The sequence below is a fragment of the Pezoporus flaviventris genome, unplaced genomic scaffold (assembly GCF_033815535.1).
Source record: "Pezoporus flaviventris isolate CSIRO_AGI_PZ_B2104156 unplaced genomic scaffold, CSIRO_AGI_Pfla_v1 ptg000591l, whole genome shotgun sequence".
Classification (NCBI taxonomy): Eukaryota; Metazoa; Chordata; class Aves; order Psittaciformes; family Psittacidae; genus Pezoporus; species Pezoporus flaviventris.
In genome coordinates, this window is record NW_026893138.1 from 551 (window position 1) to 16,383 (window position 15,833).

General features: G+C 62.7%; 2 protein-coding genes across 2 annotated transcripts; one reads left to right on the forward strand and one right to left on the reverse strand.

Annotated features, from left to right (window-relative positions):
- Positions 1-642: 642 nt before the first annotated feature.
- Positions 643-2,433, reverse strand: FIS1 (fission, mitochondrial 1). The gene is made up of 5 exons (XM_061443974.1): positions 2,344-2,433; positions 1,930-2,062; positions 1,760-1,836; positions 1,186-1,291; positions 643-898 (listed from the first exon to the last, which is right to left on the reverse strand). The coding sequence occupies exons 1-5, from the start codon at positions 2,386-2,388 to the stop codon at positions 801-803; spliced, it is 459 nt and encodes a 152-aa protein (XP_061299958.1). The 5' UTR covers positions 2,389-2,433; the 3' UTR covers positions 643-800.
- An 849-nt stretch (positions 2,434-3,282) lies between these two features.
- PFAS (phosphoribosylformylglycinamidine synthase) lies at positions 3,283-13,707 on the forward strand. The gene is made up of 29 exons (XM_061443973.1): positions 3,283-3,379; positions 3,753-3,927; positions 4,147-4,285; positions 4,375-4,480; positions 4,696-4,882; positions 4,959-5,064; positions 5,201-5,341; positions 5,512-5,636; positions 5,743-5,871; positions 6,106-6,237; positions 6,329-6,457; positions 6,550-6,623; positions 6,701-6,857; positions 6,963-7,024; positions 7,126-7,287; positions 7,811-7,924; positions 8,124-8,255; positions 8,349-8,579; positions 8,910-9,090; positions 9,229-9,312; positions 9,404-9,559; positions 9,825-9,950; positions 10,055-10,200; positions 10,424-10,634; positions 10,831-10,922; positions 11,026-11,140; positions 11,439-11,579; positions 12,933-13,085; positions 13,178-13,707. Exons 2-29 carry the CDS (start codon positions 3,753-3,755, stop codon positions 13,510-13,512), a joined length of 4,041 nt encoding a protein of 1,346 aa, XP_061299957.1. The 5' UTR covers positions 3,283-3,379; the 3' UTR covers positions 13,513-13,707.
- Positions 13,708-15,833: the final 2,126 nt, after the last annotated feature.

Genomic DNA, 15,833 nt, shown 5'->3' on the forward strand with positions numbered 1-15,833 from the left:
GCTGTGGGGCAGGGACATGGCTATAGGTCAGGGACAGTGCTGTGGGGCAGGGACATTGCTGTGGGGCAGGGACAGTGCTGTAGGGCAGGGACATTGATATGGAGCTGAGACAGTGCTATGGGGCAGGGACATCGCTATGGGCCTCAGTGGGGCCCAGGTACCTGGGTCCTCTGTGGGGCCTGGACACTTCAGTGGGGCCTGGACACTTCAGTGGGGCCTGGATGCTGCCGTAGGGCCCAAAGGCCTCAGTGGGGCATAGACACTGCCATGTGTTGCACGCACCTGGGTCCCATACAGGGTTACAATGGTGCTGTGGGGCTATGTGGTGCTATGGGGCCCTCTATGTGGCCTGCATTCCTCAGGGGGGCCTGGACTCTGCTATGGGGCACAGATATCTGGGTTCCCTATGGGGAGCCGCCACCGCTATGGGGCGCAGCCGTCTCCTTTCCCTCACCCCTTCTGTCCCCCCCCCCGCTCTCGGTGGGGGTGGGGCAGGAAGGGCGGAGGGGGAGGGGCGCTTCCTGCCACGCGCAGGGCGCCTGCGGAGCCCCGGGGGGGGGGGGGTGGGGGGGGTGGGGGTGGAGCAGGAAAAGGAGAGGATTGCGCTGGCCCCGCCCCCCTCAGGTCACGTGGGGTTGGGGCGAACCCGAAGCTGTTTATTTACAACGGGGGGGGGGGGGAGGGGGGGCGGAGGCTGTCGCTTGACGTCACCGTGATGTCATCGTGTCCTCATCTCCGTCCGCAGCAGGGCCAATGGTGGGAAGGGGAAGGGTCACGTGGGGGAGAGCATGGCGGTTACGTCAGGGGCGGGAGCGCAAGATAGCCAATCCCAGGAGCCCGGCCAGGCCTGCCACGCCCAGAGCCACGCCCCCAACAATGGCGGCTCCCAGGAGCCCGTCTGGGTGAGGGGAGAGACGTCACATGGGTCAGAGGTCACCCTGAGTGCTGGGGTGCACTAATGGGTCATTATAGGGTCTCTATGGATCTCTATAGGTCTCTATAGGTCTCCATGTGTATTTGTGGGTCACTATGGGACTCTATCAGTCACTACGGGGTTGCTATGGGTCCTTAAAGGTCATGCTATAGGTTTCTGTGTGTCTCTATGGGTCTCTGTGTCTCTATGGGTCTTGCTATGGGTCTCTATGTGTCTCTGTGGGTCTCTTTGGGTCTTGCTATGGGTCTCACCTCTCTTCATGCTGTCCCGGATGCGGCGCCGCAGCCGCAGCCCCTGCGTGTTCTGGGGCTCAGCCCTGAGCAGCCGCTCCACGTGCTCCAGAGCCCGCTCATACTCCTGCAGTGGAGCAGGGTCAGCTCCAATGTCCCATACCCCATAGCCATACGTCATATCCCATACCCATATCCTATATCCCATATCCATATTCCATATCGCATTCCCATATCCCATTCCCACATTCCATATCCCATACCTGTATCCCATATCCTATATCCCATATCCATATTCCATATCCCGTATCCATATCCCATTCCCATATCCCATACCTGTATCCCATTCCCATATCCCATATACCATACCTGTATCCCGTATCCCATACCCATATCCCATATCCAATACCTGTATCCCATACCCATATCCCATATCCTATATCCCATTTCCATATTCCGTATCCCGTATCCATATCCCATTCCCATATCCCATCTCCCATACCTGTATCCCATATCCCATACCCATATTCCATATCCCACACCCCATATCCCATACCCATATCCCACATCCCACATGCACTGCCCCATGCCCCACCTTGAGCCGGTAGTTGCCTAGCGCCAGGTAGAACACGTAGTCGCGCTGTTCCTCCCTTGTCCCCTTTGGCAGCAGCTCTGGGGATGGGGAAGGGGACACTGGGGTCAGGCCCTGCTCTCCCTGTCCCCCTGCCCCCCCCCGCCCCCCCCCCCGCCCCACTGCGGACCCACCTTGCAGCAGGGCCACCCCCTTTCTCACGTCTGCCCTATAGGGGCTCCGCACCAGCCCCCAGGCGTACTCGAACTGGCAGCTCCGGGTCACGGCCCCCCCCAGCCGCTGCTCCGCGTACCGCCGCTCCAGCGCCTGCAGGGGGCGCCCGGGGGGCGCGGGGCGACAGTGGCGTGACCGGGCGGGGGGCTCAGGGGGCGGGGCTTACACCGGCATGGGCGTGGCCTGCGGCGAGGGGAGAGGTCGCGAGGGGGAAATGGGCGTGGCCTGACCGGGGGGGGTGGGGTGGGGCGTGGCCTGAGGGAGCGGGGGAGGGGGTCTCCGGGCGCGCGGGAGGTCGGGGGCGGGGCGTGGCCTCACTGCGAGCGGGGCGGTGTGGCCGCGCGGTCACGTGACGCCGGTGGGCGGGGCCTCACCATCAGGTCCTCCACGGAGACGACGTCGTCGAATTCGGGATCCATCGCCACCCGGAAGCGGCGGGACCGGAAGTGACGTTCTGATAGCCGCGCCCCTTCGGCGCAGCGGCGCCACACCCGCCATGACGTTCCGGAAGTGGGCGTGGCCCTGGCGTTGCTGTGGCGACTCGTCAAGGTACCGCCCGCTGCTCTCCTATTGGCTGGGAGGGAAAAGGGCGGGGCGGAGGGGTCTGGGTCCCATCTGGGGTGTGCTGCGTCCATATTGGGGTGCCGGGGGGCTCCTGGGTACCCTGTCTGGGGTTCTGGGTCCCTATTGGGGTGCTGGGACCCTTTTTGGGGTGCCCCGTTTCTCATGGGTCCCATACTGGGGGTGCTGAGTCCCCTTTGGGGGGGCTGGGTCAATTATTGAGGGTCCTGGGACTTATTGTGTGTGCTGGGTCCCATACTGGGGGTGCTGAGACCCCCCCTGAGAGTACCTGGACCCACCATCGCCAGCAATAGGATGAGCACGGGTGGCCATGGAGGCACCATGGCGCCGGGGACACTGGTTGCCATGGCAACGGGGACAGCACGGCCACGGGGACACCCTGGTGTGGGGCCAAGGGGCACCGTGCCCCATAGGGCCACCATGGGGCCCCTGTGCCATGGGGGGGTTGTCACCCTCCACCTCCAAGGCCACCTGATGTCACCAGTGATGTCACCCATGACATCACCCGTGACCTTCCCCACCCCACAACCGCCCCTTTGGACCGCTGCCCCCGCCCCCCCCCCCCCCCAAAAACCTCGTGGAGGTCACGTGGTCAGGTATGGCCTTGGGGAGGAGGGGGGTCCTTCCCCCCATGACGCCACGTGGTTAGGTGGGGGGTGGGCGGTGCCCCACTCCCTCCAATGAATGAATGAATGGGGAAGGGGGAGAGGTCACTGGGGGGTGACGGGGGGGTCACGGCCCCTCCTTCCACCCTCAAGCCCCGCCCCCTCCCCTCTGGTGCGGCGCGCGCGGGACCCGCGGGGTCAGAGGCTGCGGGAGCGCCGCGTGGTAATGACGGGGGGAAACGCGTGACGTCACGTGGCGTGACGTGGCGTGACGTCGGGGGGGATCACCCAATTCCAAACCCTGGGAGGGAGTGGGGTCCTGGGGGTGGTCCCCACCTTAATGACAGGAGGGACACACTTAATGGGGGGGGGGGGACACCCCACTAGTGACCTGGGTGTATGGGGGGGTGTCCCATGTTCGGGGTCCTGTGGGGGGTACACGTGGTGATGTCCTTAAAGGGGACCCCCCTCTTTTATGATGTAATGAATGGGGGGATATCCAGTGTTGGGGAGTCCATAGGGGTGTCCCACATAGGGGGTCCGGGGGGGGGTGTCTCATACTGGGGGTCCCATCCCATTCCCTGTGTCCCTCACAGATGCAGTTGCTGCGGTTCTATGTACGGCCCGCCCCCCCCGAGAGGGTGGAGGGGTCTGAGGGGGCCCCCCCTGCACTGGGACTGGGATTGGGGTCCCCTCTGAAGCTCGCCCGAGCCGTGGAGCCCTCGGTCACAAGCGTCACCTGCGAGACCTGCTACTACCTGGCCTGGAGCGGTGCGGGGGCAATGGGGGGCACTGGGGATAATGGGGGGTATATGGAATATGGGGGGTGTTTGGGGTCAAGGGGGGGTGTTTGGAGTCAAAGGGGGTGTTTGGGGGCAATGGGGGGCATTTGGGGGTCAATGGGGGTGTGTTTGGGAGTCAATGGTGGTGTTCGGTGCCTATGGTGGGGCTTTGGTGTCACAGTGGGGGTCCCAGCCTCGGTTCCCACAGGTGATGCCCCCCCGGACGCAAAGCAGGGCCGGATCCTGCGCTGGATCCTGGGGTCTCCCCTGGGGGGTGAAGACGAGGTGGCCCCTGAGAGCTTCCTGCAGCCTCATGGCCCCCATGTGCTGCTGGAGATTGGGCCCAGGTATAGACCATCCATGGGTGCTATGGGGTCCCATGGGTTCTATGGGGTTCCATGGGTTCTATGGGGTCCCATGGGTGCTCTTGTCCCAGGCTTGGGGTCTGCACAGCTGACTCCACCAACGCTGTGTCCCTGTGCCGGGCAGCTGGACTTGAACCAGTGCAGAGACTGGAGCGATCCCGGAGGCTCCTGCTGCAGGTGGGACATGAGCTATGGATACAGATATGGATATGGGATACGGATATGGATATGGGTATAGATATGTGATATGGGTATGGATATGGGATGTGGATATGGATATGGGATATGGATATGGGCTTGGGATATGGATATGGAATATCGGTATGGATCTGGGATATGGGCCGTGGGGTCTCTCCCCTATGCCATGGGTGACCCCTATGTCCCTGTTCCAGTTCACAGCCCCCCCCCCGGCAGGGGCCCTGGGGCGCCTGGGCAGGGTGCTGCGGGACCCAGTGACGGAGCAGCTCTACCCCGAGCCCCTGCGGAGCCTGGAGGTGCCAGCACGGCCCCTGCCTGTCACCACCATCGACGTCCTGGGCAGGGGGCAGCGGGCGTTGGAGGAGGCGGACACGGAGCTGGGTGAGGGCATGGGCGGCAATGGGGATATGGAGCGGGAATGGGACACAGGGGTCAATGGGGACGCTGCTGTCCCCAGGCCTGGCCTTTGACCCATGGGATGTGCAGTTCTACACCCGCCTCTTCCTCACTGCTGGACGTAACCCCACCACCGTGGAGTGCTTTGACCTGGCGCAGTCCAATAGGTGCCCCCTTACCCTGCCCTGTGGACCCTAAACCTACCCCTGGGGACCCTAAAACCTGCTCTGGCAGCCCTAAACCTGCCCTGGTCCTTCAGTGATGGTCCCCCATGACTGTGCCCCATTGCCCCCCCTTCCGCAGTGAGCACAGCCGCCACTGGTTCTTCAAGGGCCGGCTGGTGGTGGACGGGCGCGCGGAGCCGCAGTCGCTCTTCCAGCGCATCATGGGCACGCAGCGCTCCAGCAACACCAACAACGTCATCAAGTTCTCCGACAACAGCAGGTGGGGCTCCATACGGTCTCTATGGGGTCTCTGTGGGGTCTCTATGAGGCCTCTATGGGGCCACTACGGGGTGTCTATGGGGCATCTATCTGTTCTCTATGGGGTCTTTATGGGGCCTCTATGGGGTCTCTGTGGGGTGCCCCACGGCTGACCCCAGCTCCCCCACCCAGCGCCATCCGCGGGGCCGCGGTCTCTGCGCTGTGGCCACAGGACCCGGCCGGACCCAGCCCCTACGAGAGGAGAACCTCGATCCGTCACGTGACCTTCACCGCCGAGACCCACAACTTCCCCACGGGTCAGCGCGGGGCGTGGCCTCTGGAGGGAGCTTGGGAGGGGCGGGGTTGTATGAGTGGGCGGGGCTTTCTTTGTTCCCGCCCCTTACGTCTGGTCCCGCCCCTCAGCTGTGGCCCCTTTCAGTGGGGCCACCACCGGCACCGGGGGCCGTATCCGGGACGTGCAGAGCACCGGGCGCGGGGCCCACGTCATTGCCGGTACCGCGGGGTACAGCTTCGGCAACCTGCTCCTGCCCGGTAAGCACCACACGGGGGCCCCCCAGTACAGACCAAGGACCCCAGTACAGACACAGGGACCTCCAAAACCAGCCCTGGGTCCCCAAATACAGCTCCAGCACCCCCAAACCCCACCCCAGAACTCCAAAAGCAGTTTCAGAGACAGAGCTTCTGGGACCCCACCAAACCCCTCTGGAACCCCCTAAACACCACTGGAACCCCAAAAGAGCCCCCTTTTGCCTCCCCCCCCACCAGGCTATGAGCTGCCCTGGGAGGACCCGACGCTGCCATACCCCACGTCCTTTGCCCGGCCCCTGGAGGTGGCCATTGGTGCCAGCGATGGAGCCAGTGACTACGGCAACAAGTTCGGGGAGCCGGTGCTGGCTGGTGAGTGGGGACCCCCCGTGGGCTTGAGAGGACACCCAGAGACCTCCATGTTGGTGGCACCATTGGGGTGACAATGGGGGGGTGTCCCCAGGCTTTGCCCGCTCCTTCGGGCAGGTGCTGCCAGGGGGGCAGCGGCGCGAGTGGATCAAACCCATCATGTTCAGTGGGGGCATCGGGGCCATTGAGGACCAGCACGTGCGAAAGGAGCCCCCCGAGCCCGGTGAGACCCTCCTGGCACCCCCACCCCCGCCCCCCCATACCCCCAGACTCTATGGGGGGGGCTGGCGGTCTCACCCCTGTTCCCCCAACCAGGGATGCTGGTGGTGAAAGTGGGAGGCCCCGTTTACCGCATTGGCGTTGGGGGGGGCGCAGCCTCCTCTATTCAGGTAACGGGGGGGTCCCTAGGGGTGGGTTGGGGGGTCTCTGAGGAGGTGACCCATCGTCGCCATTGTGCCCCCCCCAGGTGCAGGGGGACAATTCAGAGGAGAGGGATGCGAGTGCAGTGCAAAGGGGGGACCCTGAGATGGAGCAGAAGCTGAACCGGGTGCTGAGGGGGTGCATCGAGAGCGGGGCAGGGAACCCCATCAGCAGCATCCATGACCAGGGCGCCGGTGGCAACGGTACCTGGATATGGGATACATGGGATAATGTGGGATATGGGGAATGGAGACATGAGGGCATGAAGATGTGGGATATGAGGGGTGTCCCCATCACCGCTGTCCCAGGGAATGTCCTCAAGGAGATCAGCGAGCCAGCGGGAGCCGTCATCTACGCCAGTCGCTTTGAGGTACCCACACCCCCCATAGCACCCCCATAGCACCCCCATCCCCTGCACCCCATCCATGGGTGCCCCCCACTGCCCCCGTGCGGTGACGGGGGTGCCGGCAGCGTGGGGACCCGACACTGAGCGTGCTGGAGCTCTGGGGGGCCGAGTACCAGGAGTCCAACGCGGTGCTGGTGCGGCCGCCATGCCTCGAGCTGCTGCAGCGCCTGGCCCAGCGTGAGCGATGCCCGCTCTGTGTGGTGGGGAGCATCACCGGGGATGGCAAAGTGAGATGTGGGGTGTGGGATATGGGGTATGGGGTAGGCGGTATGGGATATGGGGTATGGGATATGGGGTGTGCGATATGGGGTATGGGATATGGGGCATGGGATATGGGTATGGAGTATGGGATATGGGGTATAGGGTATGTGATATGGGGTATGCGATATGGGGTATGGGGATATGGGGTATGGGATACGGAGTATAGGATATGGGATAGGGGGTATGGGATTTGGGGTATGCGGTGTGGGATATGGGGAATGGGATATGGGGTATGGGTATATGGGGTATGGGATACGGGGTATAGGATATGGGATAGGGGGTATGGGATTTGGGGTATGTGGTGTGGGATATGGGGAATGGGATATGGGGTATGGGATATGGGATGGGGGTGTGGGATATGGGGTATGGGATAGGGGTATGGGATATAGGATATGGGGTATGTGATATGGGGTATGGGATATAGGATACACGGGGTATGGGATATGGGGTATGGTGAGCCCAGCCCCATGGAGCCCTGGCCCCCACCAGATTGTGCTTGTTGATGACCTTGAGGCGCCAGTGCCTGATGGGGGGTCCCATAAGGGGCTCCCCACCCCAGTGAATCTGGATCTGGAGTGGGTGCTGGGCAAGATGCCACAGAAGGTGAGGGGACACAGGAGATATGGGGGACCCACTGTGGGCACCCCATGGGCTGGCACCTTGGGGACACCCCTGTGGTGGTAGAGATCTCCCATTGGGAGTGGGGGCACCCAATAGGGATGGGGATCGTGGTGCTGATGGGGACACCCAATGGGGTTGAGGTCACCATGGTAACGGAGACACCCAATGGGCCCCCCCACAGGAGTTTGTGCTGCAGCAGGTGCGCCCCCCCCTGCGCCCGCTGGAGCTGCCCCCAGGGCTGTCGGTGCTGGAGGCGCTGGAGCGGGTGCTGAGGCTGCCGGCGGTGGCCAGCAAGCGCTACCTCACCAACAAGGTACCAAGGGGCACATCCCGTCACCCCACGGCATCCCTGGCACTCACCGGCACTGCTCCATGCCCCAACTGCTCCCTGCCCGCTGTGCTGCAGGTGGACCGCTCGGTGACGGGGCTGGTGGCGCAGCAGCAGTGTGTGGGGCCCCTGCACACACCGTTGGCCGACGTGGCCGTGGTGGCCCTGTCCCACTTCGACACCGTGGGCGCTGCCACGGCGCTGGGGGAGCAGCCCATCAAGGGGCTGCTGGACCCTGCCGCTGGTGCCCGCCTGGCCCTCACCGAGGCCCTCACCAACCTCGTGTTCGCCCGCGTCACCGACCTGCGCGTGAGTGGGGACAGGGGGGCCTGGGGGCAATGGTGGACATGGGGGAGATGCCACCACCACTACCCCATGGTCAATGGGGACACAGGCAAGGCCAGTACCCAGATACGGCCCATGAGGCTCCGTGGTGCTCACCGTGGCCACCAGGTCATTGTCACCCAGGTGCCACGGTCCCACCGTGGCCATGGACACCACCATGACCGCATCCCTATTAGAAGGGGGCTGTGCTCTTGTCACCACTGGCCATTGAGGTTGATGGCAGGAGGTGATGGGGGACAATGGGTGACCCATCCCCATTGTCCCCATTGTCTCCATTGTCATCATTGTCTTCAGGATGTCAAGTGCTCGGGGAACTGGATGTGGGGTGCCAAGACGGGCGCTGAGGGGGGGGCACTGGTGGCTGCCTGCGAGGGGCTGGTGGGGCTTCTGCACCACCTTGGGGTGGCCATCGATGGGGGCAAGGACTCGCTGAGCATGGCCGCACGTGTCGGCACTGACACCGTCCTGGCGCCTGGTGAGGCCATGGGGATGTGGGGGGGAGATGGGGGCTATGGAGGCATTGCCATGGGGAGAAACCTGGGGGTGATACCACCACCATGGTGATGCACCCATGTGTGCCTCACTGTGAACCCATGACCTTTGACCCCGGCAGGCACGCTGGTGGTCTCAGCCTATGCCGTGTGTCCCGACATCACGGCCACCGTCACCCCGGACCTCAAGTGTCCCGAAGGCAAAGGTGGGTGCAGGGGGGGGGCCCTATGGGTGCAGTGACCTCTGCTGGGTGCAGGGGTGTCCCTATGTGTGCAGTGACCCTGTGTTGGCTGCAGGGGCGCTGCTGTGGGTGCCGCTCTCTCCAGGCCAGCACCGCCTGGGGGGCACTGCCCTGGCTCAGGTCTTCTCCCAGCTGGGGGACGCCTGCCCCGACCTTGAGGACCCCAAAAGCCTCGAGGGGGCCTTCAGGGTCACCCAGAGCCTCCTCCAAGGTGGGTGCTGCCGGGGACAATGGGTGGGGGGGTTACAGGGGGCTGATGGGGATGGGGGAATTGGGTTGATCTGGGGTGCTATAGGGTGCCATGGGGTGCTCTGGGGTGTTCTGGAGTTTATGGTCTCCATGGGGTACTATGGGCTGCTATGGAGTACTATGGGCTCCATGGGGTGCTGTGGGGGTGCTATGGAGTGCTATGGGGAGGTGCTATGGAGTACTTTTGGGGGGCTCTATGGGGTGCCCCATGTGCCCATGTGGGGCAGAGCGGGCACTGAGCGCGGGGCACGACGTGAGCGATGGGGGGCTCCTCACCTGCCTGCTCGAGATGGGATTTGCTGGGAACTGCGGCCTCCAAGTGGAGCTGAGCAATGGGGACTCCGGAACCCCCAGTGAGTCCTGACCCCCTTCAGGACCCTATAGCCCCATATCCCATACCCCATACCCATAACTAGTACCCATGCCCCATAACCCATATCCATATCCCCATCCTCAGCTCTGTCTGTGCTCTTTGCGGAGGAGCCGGGGCTGGTGCTGGAGGTACCGGTGGGCTCCATGGTCCGGATCTGCCGCCGGTACCAGGAGCAGGGTGTGAGCTGCGTCCCCATCGGCCACAGCGGCCCCTACGGGCCCGATGCTGAGGTGAGTTGGTGCAGGGTCATGGGGGACATTGGGGGGATGCTGCAGAAGTGACCCCGTGGTGGCCTCAGGGAGACAGGAGGGTCAGGTACTGGTGTCCTCTTGTCCCATATCCCATGTTTCATATATCTCCTGTCCCCATATCCCACGTCCCATATCCCATACCCGTGGCAGGTCTGGGTGCTGGTGCCCATACCCATACCCGTGTCCCCCCTCCTTGCTGCAGGTGCGGGTGCAGGTGGGGGGCTTAGAGGTGCTGCGGGCACCCGTGGGCGCCCTGCGGGCACTCTGGGAACAGACGAGTTTCCGGCTGGAGCGGGAGCAGGCGGCAGCCGAGTGCGTGGAGCAGGAGGAGGCCGAGACCCGGCAGCGCCGGGGACCCTGCTATAGCCTCAGCTTCGACCCATGCCAGGAGCCCCCGCTGCTGCGACACATGGGTGAGGCCATGGGGGGCTGTGTGATCATGGGAGTCTATGGGGCAATGGGGAGTCTATGGGAGCAGTGGGGGTCTATGGGGTCATGGAGGGGTCTATGGGATTCTTTGGGTCTGCGTGACTCTATGAGCCTTTATGGGATCCTATGGGGCTCTATGGGACGCTATGGCGACCCAGGGGGTGACACCACTGTCCCCAGAGCTGCCGGGGCCACGCGTGGCTGTGCTGAGGGAGGAGGGCAGCAACGGGGACCGGGAGATGGCAGCAGCATTCCTCATGGCTGGATTCCAGGTGAGTATCCAGGGAGGCCTGTGTGTCCCCCCATGTCCTGGGGGGGAGGTGGGGTGGTCCCAGAGGTCCCTATTGGGGTGCCCCATGTCTGGATGCCCCCCAGGTTTGGGATGTAACCACTCAGGACCTGTGCTCGGGCTCCGCCACTCTCGATGGCTTCCGGGGGCTCGTCTTTGTCGGGGGGTTCAGCTACGGTGATGTCCTGGGCTCGGCCAAGGGTGAGAATTGGGTGGTGTCCGCCCCCCAGGACACCCCATTGCTTACAATGGGCTTCACTGACAATGGGGTGGGGTTGGGGGGCTCGGGGGGGGGGGGTGAGAGGGCACTGTTGGTTTTGGGGTGCCCCTGGGTTAGTGTCCCTAGATGGGGTAGTCTTTGTTGGGTGTCCCATTGGGGTCTCATGGGGGGTCCCTGACTGGGTCCCCTTGAGAAGTTCCTGTTGGAGGGGTCCTTGATCTGATCCCTGTTGGGGGGGGCCCATCGCGGGTCCCTGACCCGGTCCCGTTGCGGTCCCAGGCTGGGCGGCTGCGGTGCGTTTCCACCCACGGGCACGGGGGGCGTTGGAACGGTTCCGGCAGCGTCCGGACACCTTCAGCCTCGGCGTCTGCAATGGCTGCCAACTGCTGGCGCTGCTGGGCTGGATCGGGCCCCCCCAAGGTGCGGGGGCTGGGGTGGGACATCCATGGGTGGGGGGGGTCTCTGGGTCGGGATATCCCATGTATGGGGGGGGATCCTGGGTCGGGGTATCCCATGTATGGGGGGTCCTGGGTCGGGGTATCCCATGTATGGGGGGGCTCCTGAGTCGGGGTATCCCGTGTATGGGGGCGCTCCTGAGTAGGGGTATCCCATGTATGGGGGCGCTCCTGAGTCGGGGTATCCCATGTATGGGAGGGGTCCTGGGTCGGGGTTTCCCATGTATGGGGGGGGTTCTGGGTCGGGGTATCCCATGTATGGGGGGGTTCTGGTTCGGGGTATCCCATGTATGGGGGGGTTCTGGTTCGGGGTATCCCATGTATGGGGGGGGTTCTGGGTCGGGGTATCCCATGTATGGGGGCGCTCCTGAGTCGGGGTATCCCATGTATGGGAGGGGTCCTGGGTCGGGGTATCCCATGTATGGGGGGGGTTCTGGGTCGGGGTATCCCATGTATGGGGGGGTTCTGGTTCGGGGTATCCCATGTATGGGGGGGTTCTGGTTCGGGGTATCCCATGTATGGGGGGGGTTCTGGGTCGGGGTATCCCATGTATGGGAGGGGTTCTGGGTCGGGGTATCCCATGTATGGGGGCGCTCCTGAGTCGGGGTATCCCATGTATGGGAGGGGTCCTGGGTCGGGGTATCCCATGTATGAGGGGGGTTCTGGGTCGGGGTATCCCATGTATGGGGGGGGTTCTGGGTCGGGGTATCCCATGTATGGGAGGGGTCCTGGGTCGGGGTATCCCATGTATGGGGGGGGTCCTGGGTCGGGGTATCCCATGTATGGAAGGGGTCCTGGGTCGGGGTATTCCATGTATGGGGGGGGTCCTGGGTCGGGGTATCCCATGTATGGGAGGGGTTCTGGGTCGGGGTATCCCATGTATGGGGGGGGTTCTGGGTCGGGGTATCCCATGTATGGGGGGGGTTCTGGGTCGGGGTATCCCATGTATGGGAGGGGTTCTGGGTCGGGGTATCCCATGTATGGGGGGGGTCCTGGGTCGGGGTATCCCATGTATGGGAGGGGTCCTGGGTCGGGGTATCCCATGTATGGGGGGGGTCCTGGGTCGGGGTATCCCATGTATGGGAGGGGTCCTGGGTCGGGGTATCCCATGTATGGAAGGGGTCCTGGGTCGGGGTATCCCATGTATGGGGGGGGTCCTGGGTCGGGGTATCCCATGTATGGAAGGGGTCCTGGGTCGGGGTATTCCATGTATGGGGGGGGTCCTGGGTCGGGGTATCCCATGTATGGGTGTGACCACTGGGGTGGGGGATTCCCCTAAAGGGGGGTAGCCTTGCGGTGATGTCACGCCATCACGCAGAGGCGGGGGCGCCCCCTGCTGTCGCGCTCTGTCCCAACCTGTCACGACGCTTCGAGTCGCGATTCGTGACGGTGCGGGTGGAGCCGGGTCCGGCGCTGATGCTGCGCGGGATGGAGGGGTCCTGCCTCGGCGTCTGGGTGGCGCATGGGGAAGGTGTGTGCGGGAGCGCTGGGAGCGCTGGGTGGTTACTGGGAGGCACTGGGCGGGGGTCGCGCTGCGGGGTCTCTCACTGCTGCCCCCCGCAGGCCGATTCCAGTTCCGAGAGCCGGGCGCGCTGGCGGCAGCGCTGGGTGTGGGGCTGGTGCCGTTGCGCTATGTGGACGATGCGGGGCGCCCCACGAGCCGCTACCCCATGAACCCCAACGGCTCCGGCGGTGCCGCGGCCGCGCTCTGCTCCCCATGCGGCCGCCACCTCGGGCTGATGCCGCACCCGGAGCGCGGTGTCCGCACCTGGCAGTGGCCCTGGTGGCCTCCGGCGTGGGGCAGCCCCACGGCTGCTGTGGGGCAGGAGGCCCCCTGGAGCCGCATGTTCCAGAACGCCTGCGAGTGGTGCCTGCGCTGGCCCCACGGCGAGCAGTGAGGGAGCCCGTGCCCCATATGGCTGCCCCATAGAGAGACTGCACCCATAGACAGACACACAGATGGACCTGCTCCATGACTCTTCCCCACACCCCCAGCACTGACCAATGGGAGTGACCCCATCTCCCCCTCGACCAACCGGAAGCAGAGGATGTGGAGGGGGCGGGGCCTATAATAAAGCTCTGGATGCAGCCAAGTTGGGGAGTGAGGAATCAATGGGGGAGCAGGGGTGGGTTGGGTGCATGTGGGACCCCTTTCCCCTCACCCCCATTTGTTCCTCCCGTCCCCCAGCCCCAAATCCCATTCGAATGAGCCCAAAAGGTGTCAGGGGTGTCTCTATGGGTCCCTATGGGGCTCTATAGGGCTCTGTGGGTCCCTATGGGGCACTCAGCTGTCAGTGGCTGCTGTCACAGCCATCACTCCCCACCAGCGCCATTGGGAGCGCTCGGAGCCGCTTCCCCACAGCGGCATCTGCACTGGGGGGAGCACTTGGGGGGGGGGTCTTAGGCGGAACCGGGAGGTAATGTGAGGCAATGGGGGAGTAATAGGCAGTTAGTTAATGGAGGGTAAAGGGTGGCAATGGGGGGCGGTAATAGGGAGTTAACAGGCTCTATCCACTGGGTTGGAGAGATCTGAGCTTGTCTGAATGGGGCTGGACTGGGCTTAATGGCAGAAAATTTTGCTGGGCTGGGCTGAACTGGGCTTGAAGTGGCTGATCAGGTCTTGGCTGGGCTGGGCTGAGCTAAACTGGGCTGAATTGTGCTAAACTGGGCCTAGTGGGGCTCAACTTGTCTGGGCTGAGCTGGAGTGGGCTGGGCTGTAAACTGGGCTGAACTGGGTTAAACTGGGCTGGGACAAGCTGGACTGGGCTAAACTGGTCTGGACTGAGCTGGTCTAAACTGTACTACATTGGGCTGGGAAGGGCTAAAGTGGGCTAAAGTGTACTGGGGTGGGGTGAGCTGGACTGGTCTAAACTGTGCTGTGCTGGGCTAAACTGGGCTGGACTGGCCTAAATTGGGTTTAACAGTGCTAAACTGATCTGGACAGATGTGAATTGGGCTAAACTAGGCTGAACTGGTCTAAACTGCTGGGCTGGGCTGAAGTGGGCTAAAGTGGGCTCAACAGGGCTAAGGTGTGCTGGAGTGGTCTCAATTGTGCTAAACCCTGCTGAACTGTGCTAAATTGGTCTGGTCAGGTCTGAATTGGGCTAAACTGAGCTGAGTGTTCTAGGCTGGGCTGGGCTAAACTGGCCTGGGCTAAATTGATCTGAACAGGGCTAAACCGGTCTGAATTGGGCTAAAGTAGGCTGGGCTAAACTGGAGCGGACTGTGTGAAAGTTGTCTGCGCTGGGCTAAAGTGGGCTAAACAGGCTGGGGTGAGCTGGAATTGGCTGGACAGGGCTAAAGTGGGCTGGGCTGAACTGGGGTGAAGTGTCTGAAGTGAGATGAAGTGGGCTGGACTGGTGTGCACTAGGTTAAAGTGGGCTGGGCTAAACTGCAGTATACTGGGCTAAACTGGTCCAAACTGTCCTGTGTTGGGCTATATTGGTCTGAACTGGGCTAAACCAGACGTAACTGTGCTAAACCTGCCTTAACTGGGCTGAACTGGGCTAATCTGTTCTGAACTAAGTTAGGCCTGTCTGAAGTGGGCTAAAGTGGGCTGGAGTGGTCTGAACTGGGCTAAACTGGTTTGGGGTAGGCTAAACTGGTCTGAACTGTGCTAAATGGTCCTGTGCTAAACTGGGTAAGCTACCCATGTAAGCTCTTGCTGCAAAGTAACCCCTGCCTTCCCCCCAGCCCCATGCTACACTTCAAACCCCTTCCTGCCCTCCTGGCCTTGTCTCTCACCCTCCAGTCCCAACCAGCAATCCTTCTACTTAACTTCCATAGTGTCATGGGTCTCAAGCTGCCCTTCATGCTCAGGACACCCACATCAAAGTATTGGGATCTTGCCACAGCTGCCAAGTTCCTCAGTATAACCTGCAACAAACAAAGGAACCAACAGGAACACCCTGTGCTGGCCATCATCATCACCACCACCCCACCCACCAATACTGGCCCAGTCTGTAACAGCCCTCTTCCTCCTTCAAAGCTCCTCAACATTATATTTTCCTGTTCCAATCCCATAGTAGAGTCCAACACTGAGCCTCTCCTTCTCTCCAGGTCCTAGGAGTGCAATAGAGACAAATGACCACAGTGCTTGGAAAAAGTGCCCAGCCTCACAATCTTTCTCCTTATCTCCCTGACTCACCTCAAGCACTCATCTGACTCCAATGGTAGAAGGCAGGCCCCGCAACACCAAACACAAATACTGAACCCCTTT

Bases quoted from the DNA above. Each gene is read 5' to 3' on its own strand.
- FIS1 (XM_061443974.1), bottom strand. From the start codon at position 2,388: ATGGATCCCGAATTCGACGACGTCGTCTCCGTGGAGGACCTGATG. The intron at 1,837-1,929 runs GTGGGTCCGCAG...CCCCATCCCCAG, and splicing joins GGGGGTGGCCCTGCTGCAAG to AGCTGCTGCCAAAGGGGACA. The intron at 899-1,185 runs GTGAGACCCATA...CCCCTCACCCAG, and splicing joins CCGGGACAGCATGAAGAGAG to ACGGGCTCCTGGGAGCCGCC.
- PFAS (XM_061443973.1), top strand. From the start codon at position 3,753: ATGCAGTTGCTGCGGTTCTATGTACGGCCCGCCCCCCCCGAGAGGGTG. The intron at 5,872-6,105 runs GTAAGCACCACA...CCCCCCCACCAG, and splicing joins CGGCAACCTGCTCCTGCCCG to GCTATGAGCTGCCCTGGGAG. The intron at 13,086-13,177 runs GTGTGTGCGGGA...TGCCCCCCGCAG, and splicing joins CTGGGTGGCGCATGGGGAAG to GCCGATTCCAGTTCCGAGAG.